Raw genomic sequence first — 24,935 nt, forward strand, 5'->3', positions numbered from 1 at the left:
CTCCATCACACCTTCACAATTAGCACTCCCTTAACAATTAACAGCAGCCGGTAATTACTACTGTTGTTTTCAGACTACCTGCTTTAGCCTGCCTCCTGGTAGTCACACCTAGCTGAGTTTCATCAGTGTGATGCTCTTGGCTGTGTGGTAAATTCCTCGGCTACTTTTTCCTCTCCCGCGTTACAGCTGCCGGTCTGGGAAGCAAGTGGAATTTCTCGAAGAATATCTCACAGATCCTAGAAGTGGTACTGCTATTCGCTTGTACTGCAGACCACCAAAAAAGAAAAACAGCCAGAGCAGCCTTCTTCAATTTTCCTGATGAGACACACTCCCTCTGTGACCGTCTTTTTCAGCCCGCAGTACATGAGCGCTGGGCTAAGTGGCAGCGTAAAGGACAGCGTGTGCATTTAGTTGTTTTTAAATCGTTGTTTTATGTTTGTGCACACAGAGGTGGTGTGTGTGTGCGCGCTGCTGCACGCGTGTTTTTTTCTGTATGACGGGCTGTCTGCTCGGATATTTCTCCATCTGTCTGTGTGATGGCGGGCTAGCTGCCTGCAGCTGTAAACACTAGTTATTTTCAGACTGTCTTTAAAAAGCTTCACTCAGACACAACCCCGGCAATGCACGACACACAGGAGGAGGATCTCTCAGGGACTCTAAGAGCTCCTGGTTTTATCCTCTTTTCTCTCCACTAGCGCTGCACTCCACTGCCATCGGCCTGGCAATATGAATAACTGTAATTTGCAGGGGATCTTTGATAATACATGAAGGTTTCAAGAGGTTCCCCAAAGTTGCTGGCCTTTTTTATCTTTGAAAACACCCACCTTTTTGTCTGCCTTTTGGTTTGTCCTTTCTCTCTGCTCCTTCAGTGCTCTCACAGTCTCTATTAACCTTTCTTACTCTCTGTTTTGCAGACTCCCTCAGTCACAGGTCTGTCCCCCAGCCGAGGTCCAGAGTCCGGGGGCACGAAAGTGACCATAATGGGAGAAAACCTCGGTGCCGGCAGCAGCGTCAACGTTCAGTTTGGAAACCAGACGTGCGAGTTCTTTGGGTGAGACTTTCTCCTCTTGCGCCCATTTTATACCATAAAAGTGCTATTAGCAGCCTATAAAGTTTAATTAGCTTAAAAAACGCCTGAATGATCGGCTTTTGTTTAACAGAGGCTATTCATGGAGAAAGGCTTTTTATTGCACATTAAGATGAGGCGTAAACCTGAAGTGTAAATGAAAGACACAAGTTTAAATCTCACAGTTTTACAGGTTAACATTAAAACCGTAATGTGGATGTGAGGAGGTGAAACAAACCCACTCACTGTTAATGTTGACAGTAGTCACCTTTATTAAGTGATTAAAAAAGTATCAAATAGTAAAAGAAAAAACAGGAACAGTACAAATGCAGCCCATTTGTCTTTGTTTTCTGTCACGCTCGTCTAATATTTCTGTGTGTAACTTTTTTTTTTGCATTTGCATTTATGTCTTTAATATCCACAGATGGCAGCACAGTTCTTTGACTCAGTGTTTCTTTAACTTTTCTGAGTTGCTACATACATCACTGTCAGAGAACATTAGATATAGGGCATGCTGTGAGCGAATGGGAAAAGAACAAAAACAAGAGCTCTTGTTCCTGAGATGATGTGGATTATTCCCATTAAATAAGCCGCTATATTTCACCGCTTTCTTGTATTTTTTTTCCTGCTTGATATTACTGAGAAATCCCCCAGGGGAAAGCCTCTCTCTCCCTCTCCCTGTCAGAAACTTATGTAAATCTTAATAAGGTTTTGATGACCTACTGCATCAAACCCTGTAATAATAGCTTCTGGAAAAACCTGGTGCTCCTATGGATCTCTCTTCTTTTTCATCCACCCCCCTCTGTCTCACCATATCTTTCTATCAATTTGTTCATCTGTTCTCGCTCCCCCTATTTTTTTTTTATTCTCTTGTCTCTCACTCTCACAGTTTCCTTCCATCTCACTCCACCCATCCATGACTACGATGTTGTAAGGTTGAGGAGTCAAGCCAGCTTTAATGAGATATGGGGCTAATTACTGGTTTGTGTTTCTCCACTGTATTCCCGGCATGGGAGGGAGTGGAGGATGGGTGGACCGTTCTACCACGAGCTCTCCTTCTGCTAATGAATTGGGACTGATTCAGGGGGGTGGGCAGGTAGAACAGGGAGGTGATGGAGAAGGAGGGGGAACGCACAGGAGCGAAGATGACAGTGGCGGAGGTGCTGCTTGGCTCATTTGCACGTGTGTGTGTTCGTGTGGCCAGATCAGCGAGATCATAAGTTTTAGAAAAGCCTGAAAAACTCTGAAAAATGTTCCATGTTTCTATTACAAATGTCTTCCACACAGTAATTAGAGCTGTTATTTATTCTTGGCAGAGGATGAAAGGTTTTGTTGTTTTTTTTGCCATCTTCTGTCTCAGATAATTACAGAACAGGGCTGGTAGTACAAAATGCAAAAAATAATACGCGAATAGCATGATAATATGTTCCAAAGTGGACACGAACCCAGGTAACTGCTTGCTCTGGATGCTGACTTCAGTGATTCTTCAAAAGTTGTAATTATGGTCCTGGAGTGGATTTTAACGTGATGGAATAAATTACTATTTGTTTGAGTTGTTTAATGCTGCTGGACTGTAGATTTCTTTGTGAAGGACTTGGGTTGGGTTTTCCACGACAGTCCAGATGATGTCACTTTATGCACGTTATCGAGTGCCTTGATACAGATTTAAATAAATCTTATGATGCGTCTCTTGTAGGCGGACCATGACGGAGATAGTGTGCTACTCCGCCCCCTCCCTGTCCGGGCTTGGCCCAGTGCAGATCAGCGTGAGTGTGGACCACGCCCAAATCAGGGAGAGCCTCACCTTCGAGTACATAGAGGACCCCACTGTCCAGCGGATTGAACCAGACTGGAGCATTGCAAGGTAAAGTCACTGTGTACACCATATATACTCAACAGACTGTAAATGTTATTTTTATCCACATCCTCACCAACCAATTCTGAGCTTTCATCACCCAAATGAAGGATTTCCTCCCCCTCATCCAAAGCTTTAGACCCAGCCGGTCCAGACCAGTGGAAGTAAGCAGACAGCAGTCAATATTGCACTTTCAATTACTGTTCGGTTCCCTTCCAGTTAGTCTGGATCTGATAGAAGTGCCACAGTGTGCAGATTGGAGAGCATGGGCACCGTTAAGACCTGATATTCTCCTATCGAATTCAGCGTTGATCCATCTGTTGAGTTTCTTTGGCAGATAGATACACATGCACTGTACACTACTAATTAAAAACAAGAGAGGGATGAAGATGAAATGGAGGCTTTGGAGAACAATGTGCTATCAGAGGTGCGAGTCCACAGCAGATGGCTCGGGCTTAGAGACGGAGTGTAAGGGACACTGCAACAGAAGAGTGACGGCACAGAGGGAATAGAGGGGGGAAATGAAGAGAGAGAGAGGAAAGGGAAGGGAATCATATTGGTCAGATGTCTTGGCTTTTTTGCTTTTTTTGTATGTAGGATGAATAGATAGATGTAGATGTATAGACATCACAGACAGACAGACAACATGTCAAACCTTACAAATACAGCAACAGTAACCGATACAGGCTACGTCTTTGTAGCCTGTGGAGATAGTCCCCAGACTCCCTTTAAAAAGCACTCAATTTTGTGAGTTCTTGAGTTAGACGTAACCTAATTAATTTTGTGAAGTGCTGCCTATGACAAATTCTTAATTATTTGGGCCTTCTTGTAAATTCGGCACATGTTATACATTATTATTTCCTTTCTATCCGTCTAAACATTGTCACTTGTGATTTTCATCCATCTGTGATAACCCGCTTGTAATCGATCACCAGACGAGGCATGTTGATGCCAGGTGTAAACAGGCTCATGGATGGATGAACGGATGGATGGATAGACGGACAACATTATGTCAGATTTTACAAATACAGTAAACAGTAAATCAATATAGGCTAGGTCTTTGTTGCACTTGGCGAAAGTAGCCAGCCTCCCTTAAAAAAACACTTAATTTTGTGAGTTTGTGAGTCAGGAGAACATTTCTAAGCTTTGTGAGGCGCTGTCTACGACAAAGTCCTAATAATTTGGGCTTTCTTGTAAATTCGGCAAATGTTATACATTATGTTAGTTCTTTTTATGTATGTAAAACATTGTCACATGTGATCGATCACCCACTTGTGATAGTACACAGATAGACCGACCTACACGGTAGCTGACAGTCTAATTTGATGAGCCTATAGACAGGTCCAGCTACAGTAACTCATGCTCTTACAGTGAGCCCACAGCCTCAGCACAGGCCCATCTGACATTCATCATTGCAACAACTCCTGCCTGGCATCTTTATTTATCACGCCACACTGACGAGCGCAACAACAAAAACAACAAACATCAACAACAACCCAAACAGCTGCAGGGGGAGCCGCACATCCAGCAGCTTCGCTCGTGCTTTGTTTGTGTGTGCTTTTGTTTGTGCTGCTGTGTTATGAAGCAGCCCAGGACCACCACTGCATCCCTATATGCTTGAGCTACCTTGGTATTTCAAACCCGAATCTGCACTAGTTGATTACAGCAAGTGAAGTCAGTTAAAAAGCATCTTTAATCATCCTCCACTCCAAAGGCTATTATCTCCCCAAAGAAACCAAGGATGAAAGCCAGTTTGATGCGCTTATTTTCGACTGATGGTGAATATTCTAGAGAGGTACATCGGGGCGAGAAAGTCTAGTCTAAAACTCTTTGAATTCCTCTGTTTCTCTTCTCTCACTTTATTTCTCTTCTTGTTTCGACTGTTTTCTCTTATTCTATCTCTGAATTAAAAAAAAAGATAAGACAGAGAAATGACAAGGTGTCTGATGAACATGAGTATTTCAACCTGTGGAATAAATTGTGTTTTTTCCTCAGTGGCCACACCCCCCTGATGGTGACGGGGACCAATCTGGACGTGGTTCAGGAGCCCAGGATCCGAGTCAAATACGCCGGCCACGAATCAGTCAACGTAAGAACCTCCTATACTGTCTCAACCGTAGAGTTGGTACTGTATGTGCTCCCTGAATACACGTTCTGCAAAATGTACACTAACTAGGTCCTGCTTGACTCGCCAAACACTGCTATACAAGCAAGCTAAGTGATGTTTAGCTTGGGTATAAAGAGTACTATCTCCTCCTAACAGCCCCTCCAGCTTTCTACGCTTCCTGCTTGAACCCAGTCGTCTCAAGCACTTCAACGAGCATCTGAATTATGCAGCCGGTAGTGAGAGTGGTCTGCATGCAGTGTTTAATTAAGAGTTTACCCTAAATTTTCTTGAGGCTAAATCTCAGCTTCACATCCCACCCCCCCCTGCCTGCTAAGCTCTGTTGTGTTTTAATGTCACACCAGTCATCCTGAACAGAATTCTCACTTGTTTGAGGAAGAATAAGGTTTTCGAACTACTGCATATGCAGATTTTTTTGTTTTTTTGCAGAGCAGGCTGGAGAACAGCAGAGTTTGAGAGAAGGTGGTGTGGGCGGGTCAGTGGGGGGAATGTCAGAGGTGTGCATGATCGGGGGCAAGGAGGCTCCTAATGGGTTTCAATAGAGGATTAACTGTGGTCAGAAGTCTTTGGTCAGCATAAAGAGCCCTTGTATAATCAAAGTCTTGGCTGTGGGAAATCGTTACAAATTGCATTTGAGCCCATGTCCTGGGGCTCCTTGTTTAATTAAAAGGATGGGATTTCCTCTCCGTGGTCTGGAGAACGGTAGGGAGATCAGACGAGCGGACTAAAGGGGAGCCGGTTGAATAGAGAGTGAGGGCAGGTGAAAGAGAAGTGCTCTCTGCCTGGTGCATACTGTACTAACACAACACAAAAACATGCTGTAACACAATAGTTGTTGCTTTTTTTTTTGTGATCCCTTCATGCAAAGCAAATAATGTGTCTGAAGAGGTAACACTATGCAGTATTGCACAAAATTATAACTACTTTTGGAGCAGAGTCAAAAAATATTCCTATTTTGGTAACACTTGAGAACAGATGGTTACCATTAACTAGTTGCTTATTAGCATGTATATTAGTAGCATATTGGCAGCATTGTCAAAAGTAACCAAAAGTCATACTTGAATTAAAGATATTGTGTTAAAATATTACTGGTAAAAGTTAAAGTCAGGACTTCACAGTTAATCTAAATACTATCCAAATGACAATATGGCCAAGTGCAATATCCAAATCGCAGAACCTGCCATTTTTCGATAACGGTCAAATGTGACAAAACAGAATTATAATGTCGTGCCACAGCGTTGTCCTGACCTACACATTTTGTTCTCCAAATGTATAAAACACGTTTGTGTGTTGCAGCCTCCGACAAATTACATATCCTTGTGATATCAGTAGGTCTTGAATTTGAAATTTGATTATTTCCACTAACTGGAATCATACGATATTTCAGTCTTAACATCTGTCAAAATAATCGCAATCTGATTTATTTATTTTTTTTCACCATATCGTGCAGCCCTTAAGTTGTGACAAACTATATCTCATGCCTCATCTGACTTGTAGAGATCTGCACAGATTTGTCCCCAAATGCCTCCTCCCCTCATCCTCCCATCCCTGACATTTTTAATCTAAAATTGGCCCTAAGTGTCTGAATTGCTTAGTTCGAGCTCCTTTACTAAAATCATAACTCCGCCATGGGCTTTCCGTGCCGCAATGTATCCTCACATAAGGACACCTTTTCCCTAAAAGACCTTTGTGAGTTATGAAACCCTGGTAATTACAAGTAAAAGACAGATCTGTGCTGTTTTTATGTTTATAGAAGAGAAAAAACATAGTGAGAGACTCCTGGAGACCTGGCAAAATGGGATTTGACTCATGTGTGTGGGTGCCGTGCTGTCTGATTTGTCAGTTGCCGAGGCTTTTGAAAGAGAGTTGTTCATCTTCAGCGTGCCTCGTCTCTTCCAACTCCCCACCTAGCGCCTCGCAAAAAAGAAGCCAGTGTCACCGTCTTGATTGGCCCCACAGCCACAGAGAATGAATTTCTATTAAATGCTAAGGTTACAATTACCCATCCTTCATCCCATCTCCCCCCCCTCTCTCTATCCCCTTCCCCTTTTGTCGCTGGAGGAAGGCAAACAGCAGAGCAGCCTATAGCAATAAGAGCTGCTGTCTGTCAGGCAGCCTTCAAATGATCACCTGTCTCCCACTAAATTGCCTCTCTTCTCTCCCTCCCTTGTGTCACCTGCACGGATTCACAAAGAAACCGGGAGAGAGAGGGAGGGAAAAAAAGGACAATTTTCTTTGTGAAATGCTCTGTATCTGTCACCGGATTCACGACTGAAACATTTATCATAATCTTGATTAAAGCTAAAAGGGTTATTTTCCCCAGCTCCAGAACATTTCCCTGTCCCAGAAAGATTTCATCTCGCCCCGTATTTGCCACACTTAACACGTCTGGACTGAGTGTCACATCGGGTGCATTTGCAGCTGCTTGATGATGAATGAAAATGTTCAGCATGGGTGTGCCGGGCTCCTATCACATCGAGGCCAATCAGGCTGATTGTCTTGTACACTGAGGAGTAGAGGCGCGCATCATCACTAAAGGGCAATGACAATGGATGCTCAGAACTTACAGTTTACATGCTTATATTGATTTTGTATTCTCAGCTGTATGCATGTTTCTTCCAATGCCAGACATCTCAACAGCGTCAGCGTCACGAGTGCCTCATTAAATCATCACCGCGTCTTGAGTGTCCACAGTCTGGAGGGCTACTACTGTTTCCTCTTTGACATCTCTGTTGTGTGGCTTTTGTACTGACTTTAAAAGCAGAAGAGCCACTTGTTAAGACGGTGCTTTACAGAAGATGTTTGGAAATTAGTCACACCCTCATCACAAGACGTACAGGAGATGATATCTCCCCTCCCAGCGTGGCACACAAAACCACTGGTTCAGGCTTTGCACGATCTTTAAATGCCACACGCAGATTCCTGTATGGGCGGATCGGAGCTGAAGTTAGAATTAACACCAGTATTAGAAGTTAGTTGGACCAGCGAGCAGGCAGGGAGGCAGGAAAATAGACACAGTGTAGGAGTAACAGAGTACAGGAAGTGCCAGTGACTAGCTATCCAATGTTAGCCTCGGGATGACCTTTGACTCGGTGACCCTTTTGCATTTTCTCCTACGCACATCTCCACAGCCAGTCCATCTTATCCTTTATTCCTCTCTCACTCTGGCTTCTCTCTCGCTGCTTTCCTGGCCAGAGACCTTTGAATGGTTGAGTGGGCTGTAGCAGCACAGTAGATCATGGTAATGTATTCAGCCAGAGGGGCTGGAGTGTTACTGCCTTAAAACACCCCGGCTCTGTCCAGCAGTAGAGAAAGAAGACAGATGAGGCCAAGATTCCAATTATTTTCTCTATGTGTTGACCTCGATTCACTTTATCAATGCTGAACAATGTGTAGCTTTCTTTCCCCCACATGGCCTAAAGGACTTGATGTACTGTTGTTGTATATACTCTGTTTTTTGGCAATACGCAGGAAATTTGTTTTCATTGTGATGAGCTGGAGATGGAGAGCAGAAATACAAGCAGTTGTGTAATGTCACGACTGTATATTGTAACGTTCTGCTGAGACGGAGTGGTAGAAAATAATCTTTCGATTCAGTAGAGCGTTTGGAAATCCTGTAATCCTCGTAAATCCTTTGTAGTGTAAAAAGAAAGCAGTGTACGTTAATAAAGTAGTACTTAATATACATCTATTGGAAGGCAGAAGCCATGCAAAAGTGTTATTTGAAAGACCGTTTATTGCCCCGCCCACAGAGGAACCCAGATACCCCCCATTCCCTTTATCAAATCCCACAACGCCCCATTTACCCGTCACTGTTTACTCACTCGTCGCCTTGGATTTACACACGTCACACTCACTGCCGCGGCTCCTGAAAAACATCCGACATGATAGCAGCAGTTTTCTGTACTGACAGGATTCAGCGAAGGAACGGATTTATTTAAGAAGAAGAAAAAAACGAGAGAGAAGGAGTAAGACGAGATAAAGTGAGGACAGTGTGTAGGAAAAAAAAAAAAACCCTCACAGTATCCATCTCAGGCAGAGCAGATGGTAGTCAGAGCCGTAGTTGACTTGCAAATGCCTCGTCGTTCCAACGTGACTGTCACGAGGACGCTTGCCGGAGCATCTGGGCCTGTCTATATAACATGTCGCCATGCCAACAGTGAGGAAGTAGCCCCGTGTCTGACTTTACTTGAACTCTTTTATCCATTAAACCTTCTATTTCTCAGAATGAGCTCGAGAACATAGCGGGTAAAATTAAATTAATGTGATTTATTCTTGCTGCAGCTGCTGTATATATATACAGTAACAAGAACAAGTGAATTCATTCATTAGTAATTCACTATATTTTCTAGAAAGTATTAAGTCAGTGTTGTACTGTGAACAACAATGTTATCACATATTGTTTTACTACTTATTTTCTTCATGGCTTTTATAACTTTAGAACAACGCTCTTCAAAGTCTGTTCGTCACCTCTGGCTTCCAGTCAAGTGACGCCCATGCATATACACAACCTAAAAACTCGGCAAAAAGTATGTCAGGAGTCCTATCTTGCTCTTGCTATCTATTTTTAAAAGGACTTATCTTCTCGCTCTTCTCATGCACTGCTACTGCAGCGTGTAGAGTGTGAATACTAAAGAAAAAATGTCACAAGACCAGGGAAAAGCTACTACGGAGCATCGAGGCTTGTAGAGCAGCTGCAGACTGCTAGAAGTGCTTTGCTGTTTATGTTTCTGTAGGAAGCAGAGTAGGGACGTATAGCACAGCTTCACCTTCTTCAAAGGTACATACAGAAGGGAAGTCTAAAGAGGTCAGACCTCCAGTAACAAGTGCTGCTGCAGTTTTGATCTCTCGATATGTTTCTCACATTTCTGTCATCTATAAGACCTGATTTCACTAAAAAGCCATGCCATGTAGAGCTGATGCAATTAGTCTGATTTAATCGATCGACAGAAAATGAACCGCCAACTATTTTGGTCGAATCAATTATTTCATTTGGTCATTTTTCACATAAAAATACCAAACATGTCCTTGTTTTTAGCTTCTGAAAATGTGAGGATTTTCTGCTTTTCTCTACTTTGTATGATTGCATGCGTCATATTTTGGGTTTGGTCAGTCAAAACAAGAAACAAAAAGCAGCTTGCTCACCGCAGGGCTCCAATATCCGCTGATTTAATGCACCACTACACAACGCACAGCTAATGTACGCACGAGAACAGTCACATGAGCGGTGAGTCTGTGATGAGTAAAATGCAAAAGTACAAAAATATTTGCATATACATACTGTACACTTACACAAATAATTTTGCACATTGTCCCTAAAGATGTAGTAACTGATGAACATTTGTGAGATGACACCTAACAGTCTCCCACTGAAATAATAACAACAATTCACTAATATACGCACACAGATTTAAGACTATATCATAGAGGGAAGTCCCTATATACAGTAGGAAAAATAGCAATAACACAGCAAAAATACACTACACAAGAATATCTATCATAGAGGGAAGATATTTATAACCACCACAAAAACAAACAGAGACAAACACTTAAAAAAATCACCTTTGACTCTAGGAAAATTGGAAGTTATTTTATTTTAATTAGTGGCATCAAGTTGTGCATTTGCAGCTAACTGAACACCACTCATCTCACTCCTCCCTTACTAAAAAACGTGACAGTCCCTCTCTGGAGCTGGCGTTTGCTACATCCTTTCTTGGCTACGCCGCCCACTCCGTGAAAGACGACCTGCTCCATCTCTAGATACAAAAAATCTCATCCTGAGGGAACAAAGACACAACTGTTCTTAGTTTCAGGTGATTATACACTGATGAGAACTTTTTTACAGGTATTATATTTCATTTCCGCCACTAAATCCTACATGCTGGACCTTAAATAGGCCAAACAATTAACATTAATTAAGAAAATGATAATCAACAGATTTAATAGACGATTAAAATAATTGCTAGTTACAGCCTAAAGTCACACACAAACACAGTTTTCCCAAGTTCTTGAATCGTTATATCTTTTCACATTTAGTTTCAGTGCTCTACGTGCTGAAAACATACAAACACTCTGTAGTCTACATCCAAGAGAAAAGTAAATAAAGAGACCAGACCCTCCTTCCACCTCTGCAGTCACACTCCCGCAACTCACCTTGCACCATGCTGGCAAAACACAATTGGTGTAGCCTCCGCAGAATGAGTTTGCATCGATCTCCTTGGCTTGCTCCCCGAGAAAGCAGACAACAGGTAGGAGGTGTGGTAGTCGCTAGCGTTCACCAGCTTTGATGATATTTACCTCTAATTAAGTTTCTTCCCCAGAGAGAGAGCTGGGAGGGAGTGAACGGAGATAAAAACCTCTCTGAGCAGAGTGCTGTGCAGCAATCAATCCTCTCTCCCTTTCCCTCTAAAGCCAAGCCGGGGAGGATGGATGGAAGACAGGTCTCTCATCTGGGAAAACTGGAGAGAAGTAATAAAAGAGCCATAGCTCAACCTCTACCTGAGGAGATAGAGGAGCATTGCCTCCATCCTTTGTGGTTGTTGTCCTCCAGTGTTTTTCAGGGAAGCAGTAGCAGCAATTTATTTCGATTTTATGGAGGCTTCCTTTCCAATAGAGATGGATTTAATGACACACAATAAATCCTTTTCACTGAGAAGAATGAGGATTTTATATGCCAATTATTAGACTGCACAGCCTCCTGCAGGGTTCATGTTGATACCAATGTGTTTCAGTTTAGATCACACTGTAGGCTATAACAAACAGAGGGCTTTACAAGAGAAAAAACTTTGGCGTTTTGTTGTGTTTTATTTTTCCGAGACAGGGAAAAAGAAAACCAAACAGCTAAGCTGTGCTGAACTGTCTGTGTTTATCCTGGATGACTGAATCACATATCTTGTTTCATTTCAGGGTGCTCAGGCTGTGCATGATCGCAGAGTGCAGCACGTCCCCAATAGCATCTCAAAAAGTGGATTTTCTCCCCTGATGTTTTATCCTGTTTGTTCTCCCCAGGTGTGTAAAGTGTTGAACACCACGAGCATGAGCTGCTTCGCTCCCTCCCTGATGGCAGAGTACCACCCGGGTTTGGACACGGTGAAGCACGCCGACGAGTTCGGGTTCATCTTCAACAACGTCCAGGCGCTGCTGGTCTACAACAACACCAACCTCCTCTACTACCCAAACCCTTACTTTGAGCCCCTCAGCACCTCTGGGGTCCTGGAGCAGAAACCAGGCTCACCCATCATTCTCAAGGTACAGGAAATACAGATTAGTACGCAAGTAAAGAACATTTACTTTACTTTGTTACAACTCCCTCAGCGAACATGTAACTCACAGGACTGATCAGCTGTTTCTGCTCTGCTGAAGAGACCAAAAAAAGCAGCTTTTTTAAAAATTAAAATAGCCTGCTGATCGCTCCACAGAGATCTGATGTGACCTTCCTCACATTAATACATGAAACAAACTGAAATCTCATATTTCCATCTTGTTTTCTACATTGTTTTTCACGGTTTGAGGTTCAAGTTTTGCACAAAGAAAGCTGCAGTCCAACAACATTAAAGGACTTAAACAAACAGAAAGAGATGAAGAAGGTCTGCTTTTACTCACGTTCCAATCCGCTCACATGTGGCCTACAAAAAAGTGATTAAAGGAGACTTAATATTCTCATTTTCAGGTTAATCATTTTCTTTCTAGTTACTACTCTCTGTTTTAGCTCCTGTCTTTAAGGCCCCTCCCCCCGAATATCCCGTTTGCTCTGATTGGTCACTGCTAACAACAACAGAGCAGCTTTACTAAATTATTTCTTACATGCCAAACCACCTGCTAGGTATGAAATTAAGCAAATGTGTGATATGGTGACTTAGTGTAATGTCAAGAAGTCACAGAATTAAAGGTGAGACTACTGATGAGGTGTTTCAGGAACGTGAGGAGCAATGTTACTTTTGTGGGAGAGAGGCATCGGGTGTGCAAAGGTCATGAAAGGTCAAATATGCACCAAGAGCCTATATAAAATAAAGGAAAAAAGGGAAAAAGCATAAAAGGTCTCCTTTAATATATGTAAATTGCCACCAATTCTTCCAAAGAACCCCTTTATTTGTGTCATCTTGTTGCGTCCTCTTCTTCCGCTATTGTTCCAACTGGAGAATTCGTGCCAACGTTACTATTCTCGATGAAGCAGCTCTTAATAGATGCATAAGGAAAGAAACAGAAACAAGCATTAATATTCTTTTTAGCATTAATTCATTTTCTTTTAACTGATTTTCTCCAAATTTGGTTAAAACTTGTAATAAATGCTACCGACTCCTCCTCTTGCTCCATAATTGTTTCTTTGTCTTGATCAAAATCAGCTTAAAAATACATAATTTATGTGCTCTTATTCCTCATTGAGGAATATATTTTATTTCCTTGTCCTGATTGCCAGCTGTTCCCACTTACCGCCACTGTGAAGTGCATCGCCTTGTTTGATCTCAGTATGGAGTCACATTTGGCCGCAGCTGTGCCCAAACGTAGGGATGTAATTTACAGTTTATTGAGGAGACATACTGGCTTTATGGCTAAAATTGTCTGATCTTCATTGAGCCGTGTGTTTGTGTGTCCGAGTTTCCCTCTCTAATTTCGCACCCTGCTGTCCATCTCCACGCGCCCACAGGGCAGAAACCTTGTTCCCCCGGCGTCAGGAGGGGTGAAGCTTAACTACACTGTGCTGATAGGAGAGACTCCCTGCTCTGTCACCGTGTCTGAGAGCCAGCTGCTGTGCGAGCCGCCCAACCTCACCGGACAATACAAAGTCATGGTCAGTATGTGTAATGGTCTGTGTTTGCTAGTGTGTCTGTCCTCCGAACTTTCTCTCCCACTCTGTTGCCATCCGTCCACGTATTTGTGATTTCGTCTTCATAATAGTTGGCCTCTCAACTCCATTATTCGTGCTCTCATCATTGTTCATTCTGCTGAAGGAAACGGGTCGAAGGGAGAGCAGCATGAGTGTGCTCTCGCTGTCAAAAGGTTCTGCCAGAATCCACTGCAATTATTTTTAGTTGTCTGCTCACTTATTGAGTGCAAGCCCCGGACTATTTCCCTCTAAACGTGAGCGCATAGGTGGCTGCGTGTGTTTGCACTCAGTATCAGTTTCAGCAGGCAAAATATTTAACTATGTTTTGGCAGGATTTTGAGTCTTGGCTTATGCATCGCTATGTATCTCATGTGATAAAGATCTCAAGACCAGTGATTGGATTTTGTTGAAGCTCTGGCAAATGATGTGTTCTCCTTTTATGTTTTAGTTAAAAGGATCTTCTATACTGCAGTGATTTAAGATTCCTTGTGATCATGTGTGTTTACGTCTCTCCACAGGTTCAGGTGGGCGGCCTCCACGTCTCCCCTGGCGCCGTCCACATCATGTCCGACAGCCTGCTGACCCTTCCGGCCATCGTCAGCATCGCTGCCGGTGGAGGGCTCCTCCTCATCATCGTCATCCTCGTCCTCATCGCCTACAAGCGAAAGTCACGAGAAAATGACCTCACCCTGAAGCGCCTGCAGATGCAAATGGACAACCTGGAGTCCCGAGTCGCCCTGGAGTGCAAAGAAGGTTAGTATTAGAATAGTGTGGTCAGCGGTGTGGAGGAGCCTATTGTTGGACTTCAAATTGCAGGGTGATTACGGGTCTACTTCGCCTGGAATATTCCACTTACAGCCGGTAATTTTAGAGGCTGCTCTATCACTCATGTAGCTGAGTGGGGCTGGTGAATGCATTTCAATTGTGCAGACTGTAATCACATAGCAGGCATGAATGTGCACATAGTACAGTAAGTAAATCACTGGTGATCTGTGTGTGTTAAATAATGCAGTGAAAATGTCTTCAAATCTGGGTCACTGAGTCATCCTGGTTACATGTCACAACACACAGATTAAGTCAGTTAACCCTGACTGTGACCCGTCTAGTCATGTCGTGAGTCTTTGCAGTTTCTTACCGCCTCCTAGTTTGCATGCTGGGTACACAGTCGCACACAAACTGACACATGAATACAGAGTTTCTCATTAGCGTAACCTCAACCTCCTCCCAGCGAGAGACACGCTAACGCTTAGTGCATTTTTATTCTAGTCTTAACTAGAGGGGTAATGCCACATTTATCTTTGATGCAATTTGTGTGTCTTTAAACCCACGTCAAGTTGTGTGTGTGTGTTTGCGTGTTCCCCGCAAAAGGCAACCAATGAATGCCACTTTATCCCAAGCTGTCAGTACCGCTGCTACAGCTGTTATGAAACACTCTCCTCCCCTGTGGCTCAAGGTTAAGAGAGGGCGCCATGGTCCATTTGACCTTTGACCTTCTGCCCCATTGGGATGACCACAGATAACCTCAGGCTGACCTCCAGCTACAGCAGCCCAACCAAGAGCACTCTATGTTCCAATATTGAGTTATGTATGAACGCTTTTAGATAAATACTGTGAATAAAGGCTTCAAAATATATAGTTTCAGGAGAAGTCTGATATGACATGATTCAGTCTGATTTGAGGGTTCTTGGTTGCCTGGGCAGAGAGACTCTGTAACAGTATTTCAATCGATAGAAACTTAATTTTAAGTCGACAATAAAAATGTTCTTGCCATGTGCACAATCAGAGAACGTAAAAGTCCCTGGCGGTTGGACTCCATCGTGACGTCATTATACTTGCGGAGGTGGTGAAGCTGCGCAAAGTATAGGAAACCCTCGATGGAGTCTAGACACTGGTGGTGGTGGTGGTGGAAGATCTGATGAGAAGGTGGAGTTGATTCTGGTGAGCTCAACCTGGCCACTGGATGTGAAGAACTGGAGGAGAACAGGGTGGAGGAGGGTCGCACGATTTGCCTGAAATGACAGCTGACAGCAGCAGTGACATGATTGGCTGAAAGTGATCCTGGCAAAATCTGTTCAGTTGAATGAGGAGGGAGAAAACGAAATGCCCAAAGTCAGCTGATTAAGAAAGAAAAGGCAGGGAGGGCGAGGTGCATGGGGGCAAAAAAGATGGACCTCCTGATTGAGCTTACACTGAGCTTCATTAAAAAAGACTACAAGGTAGCAATCACAATCATTCTTCATCACTTTTTCAACTGATTTTGATAAAGTTTAATAAAAACGCACTCCCCTACAAAATTACCTCAATCATTGTGGTATGATTAATTATCTCTGAAAAGACAAGTCAAGTTATGAGATGATTTTTTTTTTCTTTCTTCATATCACAATCTATATCGCAGAAAACCAAAATATGACAATGCCAGTTTTTTCTAATAATGTGCAGCCCTATTCTTTACACCTGTGTCTAGTTGTATATGTGTTTGCATGTTTTGGTGCACAATGAATGCTCAGTTGAGAGAGTTCAGTCGTCAGTGCCTCCGCGACAGTATCAAACACACAGCTGCTTTGCACCCCTCCCTTGTGGCTCAGGGTTAACAGACGGCGCCGTAGTCCATATGACCTTTGACCTTCTGCCCAGTCGGTTGACTGCAGATAGCGTCAGGCTGACCTCCAGCTACAGCAGCTCAATAAGAGCGCTCGATGTTGCAACTAGATTCCAGCTCGGGAAATAAATGCATACATAGATTTTATACCTTTGGTTACACACACATTCATACAGAACTGGGCAGTAAGCAGCATGTGTATTAAAAGTTTTGTCCGAGCCCGGCCCACATGGTTAAGGTTGGATATCCATGCTAGCTGCAACATTGAGTTTTATTTGAATGCTTAAAATAAAAACTGCTGATTGGCCCCTGATGTCATCATGGCGGGTCGTGAGAGCCAATCACTGAGACAGCAAAAGTGAGTTTTGACAGCATTCAGGGGATTTCATCAGCCAGAGTGGACCTTATTATTTATCCCCTCCAGCCACCCCTGATCACCTCTCTTGGTGTTTTTATGCAGCATCTTATTGCAGCAAACTTCCAGAGTGGTCAAATGACAGAAAGACAGATAGTCAGACAGACAGGCAGGCAGATAGACAGAGCGGGCAAACAGGGGGGGAATCAGTCACACACAGGCAGCCTTGGGAAAGGAGAAGATTAATGTTTTAACCATTAGCAGTGGCCAGGAGTGTACTGCCCCGCGGGTGGATTTAGTTGGGTACCTGGGTTCATCCTTATGAGTGTATATACTCCATGCGCGCCTGTGAGCCCATGTGTTGGTGTGTAAACCCAGGAGTGGCAGGGGGGGCCAGGAGGTGAGGGCTCAGCCTAGTTGGAGACAGCGGAGTTTTGAGGAGGGTGTTAGGGGACTGCTGCTGCTCCTGTGATAGGCTGCAGACGGGGAGCCTCCCCAAGGGCGGCGAAGCAGTTCGACAGAGCCCTGGGCCTGAACAGGAGTCAGTCAGGATGGAGCCAATTAACTAGTGCTCACCTGCAGCCTCACACTGAGATGACACACACTCTTTGGGGCCTTAGCTACAGCCAATTTACTGGCTGGTAGATAAAAATGAGTAAGAAAAGGGAGGGGTGTGTGTGAGATGGAGCGCGTCTGTGTTTTTTAAGGGAGAGATTTGAAATATTGAGTTTCTGACATGAAGACTATCCTGGGCTTTAACTGTCAGCTTCATCATAACAGTAGTAAACACCATGAAGATGAGAAGGATTCACGTATTTGGTCCCCAGGGATTAAAGAACTGTTTTACTCTTACGCTGCGTGTCTTGCAAGTATTCCCTCTAACTGGTCTCTCATTTTTATGTCCTCCTTCTCTTCCAGCCTTTGCTGAGCTGCAGACAGACATCAACGAGCTGACCAGTGACCTGGACAGAGCTGGGATCCCACATCTGGACTACAGGACATACGCTATGAGGGTCCTCTTCCCTGGCATAGAGGATCATCCTGTCCTCAGAGAACTGGAGGTAACAAGAGAGCAAGACACGGGAGCAAGAAAGAGAGAGAGAGAGACTGGAAGGAAGATGTCATATATGCAGTAAATGTAGTAAGAAAAGACAAGAGGAAGTCAAACTGAGGTAAAAAGAGAGATAGAGTGGGAGAGTGTGTCTGCCCTCACCACTCTCCCTGCAGGGTAACCTCCATAAGCGGCAAAGTGCTCGAGGGGGGAAGGATACCAGTGTGCTACTTATCCTTTCTACCCCTCTGGTCTCACACACACATATAGCTGATCATGCTGAGCAACACACACACACACACAAGTACATGTATATATACACCTCACATGCAAGCTCCCTCATGGAAAACAGGGTCCCAGCACATGGCTATTTCATCCACCAGTGGCTGCAGTATGAGGGGTAATGAACTGAGTAATTCCCAATCCTCAGGCAGGACCGTGGGTTCCTCCATTGGGGGAAAAAACTGGCTGGTTAACACTTTTTCGCTCTTCTTTATGGGGTCGGAGTGGCGCCGGGGAATGAGTTTATTTTATCTGGAACACACAGAGTTGAGTCCGGAGGATGAAACTATTAGAGATAAAGAGATTCAGGATGATAGAGGTCAACCAATTTATTTGTTGATTGTGTGTGATGTGGGATGGTTAGGTAGAGAGGTGGTAGTTCGATCAGGCTCGGCCCTGTATGGTGGAAGTCAAAGGGAGTGTCTTGTACAAGGATGTTCAGTGAGCTGCAATTCACTTGACATTTTGTGTGACAGGTTTTTCCATCAAAAGAGCCCAAACTTTTGAAAAACAGCAAACAAATGCAAAGAAAAGAGAGTTTTGTCACTTTGGAGTCGTCTTACCCCGGCAAGCTCTTTGACATTTGCCTTGAAAGTGAAATGGCAGCTAACTCGACTGACCTGGGTCAATAATTGATTAAGATCTTCTCAGTTACTCACCATGAGTGGAAACTTGTGTCTGCCAGGAGTGTAACGTGAGTGAGGCTTTTGTTGCCTTTGGAAAAATCTTTATTTTGTGTGAGACAAGGTCAAAATGCAAGTTGAGGAACAACAATCCTATTTGACCCTCATTCAGCTCACTGCTGTACGCTACCTCAGCGTGTTAGGTTGGCCTAACTGGGCAGGGTTAAAAAAGAAAATAATGAATGGGACATAAAGGTGTACTACTTCTTCATTTTTCTCAAACACTGATGCAAGAACACCTGCAATGCACCAAGGGGACACAGCACCTCAAACACAGAAACACCAAGCAAATTAGCATTTAACTTTATTACTGAACATTTCTTATTCAAAGTATTGCTGGAAACCTTTTAGCTCTAACGTGCATTAATCTCCCACCCTCTTCTGCCCAGGTGTCAGGGAACGGCCAGCAGAACGTGGAGAAGGCCCTGAAGCTGTTTGGCCAGCTCATCAACAACAAAGTGTTCCTGCTCACCTTCATCCGAACGCTGGAAATGCAGCGCTCGTTCTCCATGAGGGACCGCGGCAACGTGGCCTCACTTATCATGACGGCGCTGCAAGGGCGACTGGAGTACGCCACCGACGTCCTCAAACACCTGCTGTCGGACCTCATCGACCGCAACCTGGAGAGCAAGAACCACCCCAAGCTGCTGCTGCGCAGGTAACACAGCACACGAGGAGACGGACAAATGGCGTAAAATGTCCTGTAGCGATGTGAGGACATGGCTCAGCTGGTGGGCAAATTTAAAAGTAATTTATTTAATGTATTAATTAAACTTTATGAATTTGATTTGCAGTAAATATTATCCTCAAAGCTCTTTAAAGCAAACAAAGAAAAACTTACTCACTAATTAGATTGACATTCCTTTTTTGACATTGAAATGAATAAAAGAACAAAGACAAATAAATTAACATGAAGTAATATAAACAAACTATACACGATCACATTAAAGTAAATCTCTTAATCCTCAGCAACACTGTATGATCTATGCTTTCACTTATTTGATTTGATTAATTCCAGTCAGAGGGATACTGTATTATTGTTTATCCGGTATTATTGTTTAGCACGATTCTGTGCCCAGAGGAGAGTTACGCTGAAAAAACACAGTCCTCATTTAAAAAGCATGTAAAGAAGCACACAGCTGTAGGAGGATGTTGATACATATAGACAGATGAATGAGGATTGATCTCAGGGCTGTATGTTTCTTCCCTCTCCTCCTTGTGGGTGGATGCATCTTGATTTTCCCCTGCGACGCCTAGCAGAATAAGGCTTGTAATGAGTGCTACAGTACATCTACAGTACGCCGTCATAAACGCCACGCGCTCCGAACATCATGACAAACCTCCGGATTATATGCATAATTCCGTATTCTCTCGCGCGCTACATCTCTTCCCTGGTCGCCCTCGATGCCGATGTCAGTCTCACTTATCCTCCAGGCTCGGGCTCTCTATAAAACATTCAGAAGCGGGTTCATTTTAACTTTTTTCCCTCTCTGTGTCTCTGGCATACATTGTTTTCCGGGGGAGTTGAGGTGATGTGCTGAAACTTTAAACACCTGCTAAGCCCTTGTCCATGTGTCCTCAGTTGCTTTTGGTGGCTCTGTAGGTATTGAAGGAGGTTAAAGGACTGACAGTACTAAGGTCAACAGATACAGAGTGTGAAAAGCAGACTTTTCTTCAGAGGCTCTCTGAAGGCCTGACTGCTCTGAGCATAATTTTGATACCTGTTTTGACCACCACAGAGATGTCCCAAGGTGTCATTAAAATACCTCATTTTGTCGCCACGAACATGGCTGGAAGTTGTATTAAAAATATCCAGTGGCTTCCAAATGTTGAAATGCAGTCTCAAACTGCTTTCAGTGGCTTGGCAGCCTTCTCACCTGTAACTCCACCACCTTCCCCTCCACCTCCTGATATAAAAGTCAGGTCATAAACCTGTAATGGTACAATGAATTGTAGGAGTGCCAATATGGTACGTTTGACACGCACGGATGTGAACGTATCAGTGGTTTGCAGAAATGTTAGCTGCCAACATCAATCCTGGTATGAAAACAGACGGGCACGGAGAAAACTTGCAAACTCCACACATGAAGGGCCCAAACCAGCCAGCAGGTTGAAAACTAGAACTTTTCTCTGCTATTCACCTGTTGAACTGGTCTTGCGAAAGACACTAGGAACATCTCGAATCCCCCAGTGATATCTGATCTTTTCCCTGATCCACGCTTGAACCAGAAGTTGTTCTGCTTCATTATCCTTCAGACCGTCCCAAAGCTCTTATTTCTGCTCCAAGGGGTGAGGAGGGATCTCTGAGGAGCCATGAGTGACACATGAGTGACACACAAGAGCAGCAGAAGACTCTCAGCTGAACTCTACGACGATTAAATACTCTGCCCCTGTATCTGGCACATTTGAACGTCGCTTCACGTGATGCCTCGGAGACAAAGAACGTCTCATTACTCTTAAAACAAATTTTCTTGTATCCTCTCTCCTGCATGGTGCACCTTGATGCATCCTTCGGTGGAAGGGAGTTAGACTCGAGAAAAGAAGCAAGTGAAGGAAACGACGATGCAATTTAAGAGACTCAGGTTGTACCCACTGAATCCCAATTGAACCCGATTATTCCCCATCTTCAGACCCTGTTCGTTAGATTGTAAATTGGTGAATGAGTAGACAATCCCTTTAAAGCGCTCTAAAGCGGATAAAAACCCTATATAAATGGAGCCATTTAACCACTGCATCACTTTATCTTTATTTAAAAAACCCACATTATTTGTCAGAGTAAATAACTGCCCGGGAGAAAAAGACCTCACACAGAAGCAAACAGAGAAAGAGGCTGAAAGACGGAGGAGTGGACTAAAGTGACAAAGCATCAAATGGACCTGGATTAAGCTGTTATTTCACACGACAGTGGTGCCCCGCGTCACCTCTGAAGTTTTCATTATCCTCTCTTATGAGGAACACGGTGGTACGTAATCCTCCGGTCCTGCCGCTGCAGCCCCGGAGGGCTAAATGTCCTATAGTTTTTACATTTCACTCCCCATTTTTTTCTGAAGAATTTAAGGGATTATCGATTTGACATGGCTCTTTACTGTTGTTGTCTTCCTTATCGCCTATTTGGAGAAAAGCCGACAGTCAAGCCAGCCGGCTTACCCACACACATCCACAGACACACATACGTACATGTCTGTGATGATAGTCAAATTGAGCACGTCTCTCAGCAGTAATTGTGTTTGTGCAGCGTGCAGAGAGAGGCTGCCGGCCTGCGCTTTGTTACCGTTTTTATGTGCTGTCGTCTTTTCTGTCGGCTCTCCTCAGTCCATTATCATATATAATAGGATAGTGAAAAACTGGCTACGTTGGCTAAGACACCCCTCTGTTTTCTGGTATTAATGGATTACCACCATGTAAACAGATTCTTGTACTGTTTTATGGTGTCCAAATGTGTCTCTTTACATCTGTTTGTGATGTGTTAGTATACACTATCCTAATGCACTTGCTGCGGTGAATAAAGCTGCGTTGTCTTTATTGAAATCCAGTGTGCTTTCGGTAGGTTAGTAGAAGCAGGGGTCACTCTGAATGCTGTTCTCAATGAATTATTAGTGAGCTTACAGTCCCTGCACCAAGTGTACATGGCTACAAGAGGAGGCCAACATACAGGAGGCAACCTCCAGGTCAGCCAACCCTCTTCCTGTTCTCATTTATATTACAGCGGGTTTAAAGTGCATCCCAAGACATGTTCGAGTCACGGCGAAGAGCTCTGCTTCTCTCGCTTTTGCTCAGCTGTCATTGAATGCTTTTCTCCAGAGGGTGAATGTGTTTCGCCAGCTAGCGTGCTCAACCTTTTTTTGTAAGAGAGGACCATAATCGCCCAGGCATTGCAAACCAAGATACAAAAATAGGTCCATCTGTCATTGCATCTCAGCCTGTTAACCTCATGTTCCCTTACTGATCTGCAGTAATTAAAGTTTAATGTGTACGATGGATCCAAATGGTTGTTTATTAAAGGATGAGGCTGGATACTGTCAATGAAAGCTGTGAAAAGACCAGAACGTAAAAAGAGTGAGTTATTTTCCAACCTCCCCAGAGTGGTCATCACTGGCACTCACCCACAGCCCAACTGTTCTTACTGAAGACGTAATCTTTAAAAACAAGTCATGAACGTATACTTACTATCAAAATAAAAGACTTAAAAGCTTCCTCAAACACATGGGTGCTGTAGTTTTATAGCAAGTGTAACTCAGACAGGAGTAAACAGTGGAAGTGTCAGGGACTTCTTCTAGTTACAGATCTGGTGATCTTGGGACTATTTCCAGCAGCCCATGTTCGTCACAATGAAGGAAGATCTATGATTTTCATGTGGTTCTGACAGTTTACAGACAAATCAAACCCGTAGAACAGATCCTGAAACTATTTAAAGGTGCTGGACCAATAGAAGATGAAAATGTGAAAAATTTGAAGAAAAAACAAAATTTGTCTGCACACTGTAGCTGCTTTAATCTCCCTCTTCACATTTCTGAAGCAGAGGATTTGCTCCAAATGTTGCTTGTGGATATGCCAATAAATTGAACGAAAGGAAGCCTCAGTGTGCAGACTTTTTCAAGTTTTTAATAGTTTACACGCCGTACTTGTTGGTGAAGTAAATGTGTTTATTGGTTTTGGTCTTAATATTACACAAGAGGGTTTGCTTTACCATAATTATTAGCATCAGTGTGATGCGCAGAAGTCCATAAACCTAATCATAACTGAAGTTAAAATGTTGCCATGGTAATGGTGGAATAATTGCTCATTTAGCTGAGGGGAAAGGTGTGCTGTCATGCTGCTTGTTGTATAAAGAAGTACTGACACGAGACAACACCTTAAAGATCCCCTCCAGACATGTTTTAACGTTCATCTCACACGGACTTCTGGTGTCAAACTGTGCACATACATCATAACAGACGGGAACTGGATGAACAAGAAGGACACATTTTGAACGAAGGGGAGCTTCAACCATGTTCATTTACGATGAAAACTCTGCAGTGTAGCCTTAAAGCTATAAAGTATGTGCAAGTATATAAGTGCATATAAGAGAGCGTTGGTCCGGTATGTGCACACGGTGCAGAGGGACTCAGCAGCGGTACAATGTGGTCGCTTCAGCAAAGCAAGGCGCCCTTAATTATTGAGCCCCGTTCTCTGCGGTGAGCTCCAGTGATGGAGCACCATGCCACCGCCGGCCACAGCACAGAGGGGAAGGAGAGGACAAGAGGGAAGATGAGAGAAAAAAAAGAAAAACGAAGGGGAAAGGTTGAGAGTGAGGAAGATGCAGACGAGGCGGGGGATTGAACAGCGGAACTACAGTTAAAACAACTAATAAGCTTATTAATTCAACAAATTAAACCGAGTTTTCTGAATGCTTTCCACGTATAAATCTCAGAGCTTACGTGGGCAGCGCGCTGAAGATGCTGCATGTAAACTCGTTCTCTGATTAACATTAACAGTGCATCTCTGCCTGCCTCTCACCGTCTCCGTATTCTTTGCACAAGCCTTTTTATTTCTGCATTCCTCGCACACACACTCTGTCTGTCACACGGGCAGATTATCTCCTGATAGCATTTTTTTTCCTCATATTTGAGTGTTTAATTGCTGATGTACTATCTGTACTTTATTGGGAATGATAATATTAGATGAACTTATATCAGTCTCCAGTCACTCCACTCTTGGCTTAATAAATATATAGTCCTAACTGTAGATATGGCTCTAATAATTTCAGATTTTTGATTAAAAAAGCAATGAGGAATGCGGCTCTCTCACCTAGTTTCCAGGGCTAAAGGTAGATCGAATAAAGCGGCCGTTAAAACAACATCCCTCTTCTGCACGTAGAGTCTGCCAACATCTGATTGGTACATTTGCTGACTTTGTAGCACCCAATACGCTTACAGTAGGGTCATAAATATGCATTTCACTCGAATGCCGTTCAATTTCCATTCATTTGAATCTCCGTCCCCTTCCTGAACGAGTCTGAATGGGCTGAAGTGGTATATTATAGAATGAAAATGAATGCATGTGAAAAGCCTCTTGGCAGATTAAGCAGGATGGAAAACAAATCATCGGCGTTTATT

At 43.5% G+C, this 24,935-nt stretch overlaps 1 protein-coding gene across 1 annotated transcript in view; it reads left to right on the forward strand.

Moving 5' to 3' along the window:
* Window positions 1–24,935, forward strand: part of plxna2 (plexin A2) — a 196,881-nt gene that overhangs the window by 137,917 nt on the left and 34,029 nt on the right. The window contains exons 15-22 of the mRNA XM_073470197.1: window positions 915–1,051; window positions 2,763–2,930; window positions 4,917–5,010; window positions 12,055–12,294; window positions 13,691–13,834; window positions 14,389–14,623; window positions 17,743–17,885; window positions 19,230–19,498. Coding sequence (XP_073326298.1) covers window positions 915–1,051; window positions 2,763–2,930; window positions 4,917–5,010; window positions 12,055–12,294; window positions 13,691–13,834; window positions 14,389–14,623; window positions 17,743–17,885; window positions 19,230–19,498 — 1,430 coding nt within the window. The remainder of the gene's footprint in view (window positions 1–914; window positions 1,052–2,762; window positions 2,931–4,916; window positions 5,011–12,054; window positions 12,295–13,690; window positions 13,835–14,388; window positions 14,624–17,742; window positions 17,886–19,229; window positions 19,499–24,935) is intronic.

This window comes from Pagrus major, chromosome 7 (genome assembly GCF_040436345.1).
Source record: "Pagrus major chromosome 7, Pma_NU_1.0".
Taxonomy (NCBI): domain Eukaryota; kingdom Metazoa; phylum Chordata; class Actinopteri; order Spariformes; family Sparidae; genus Pagrus; species Pagrus major.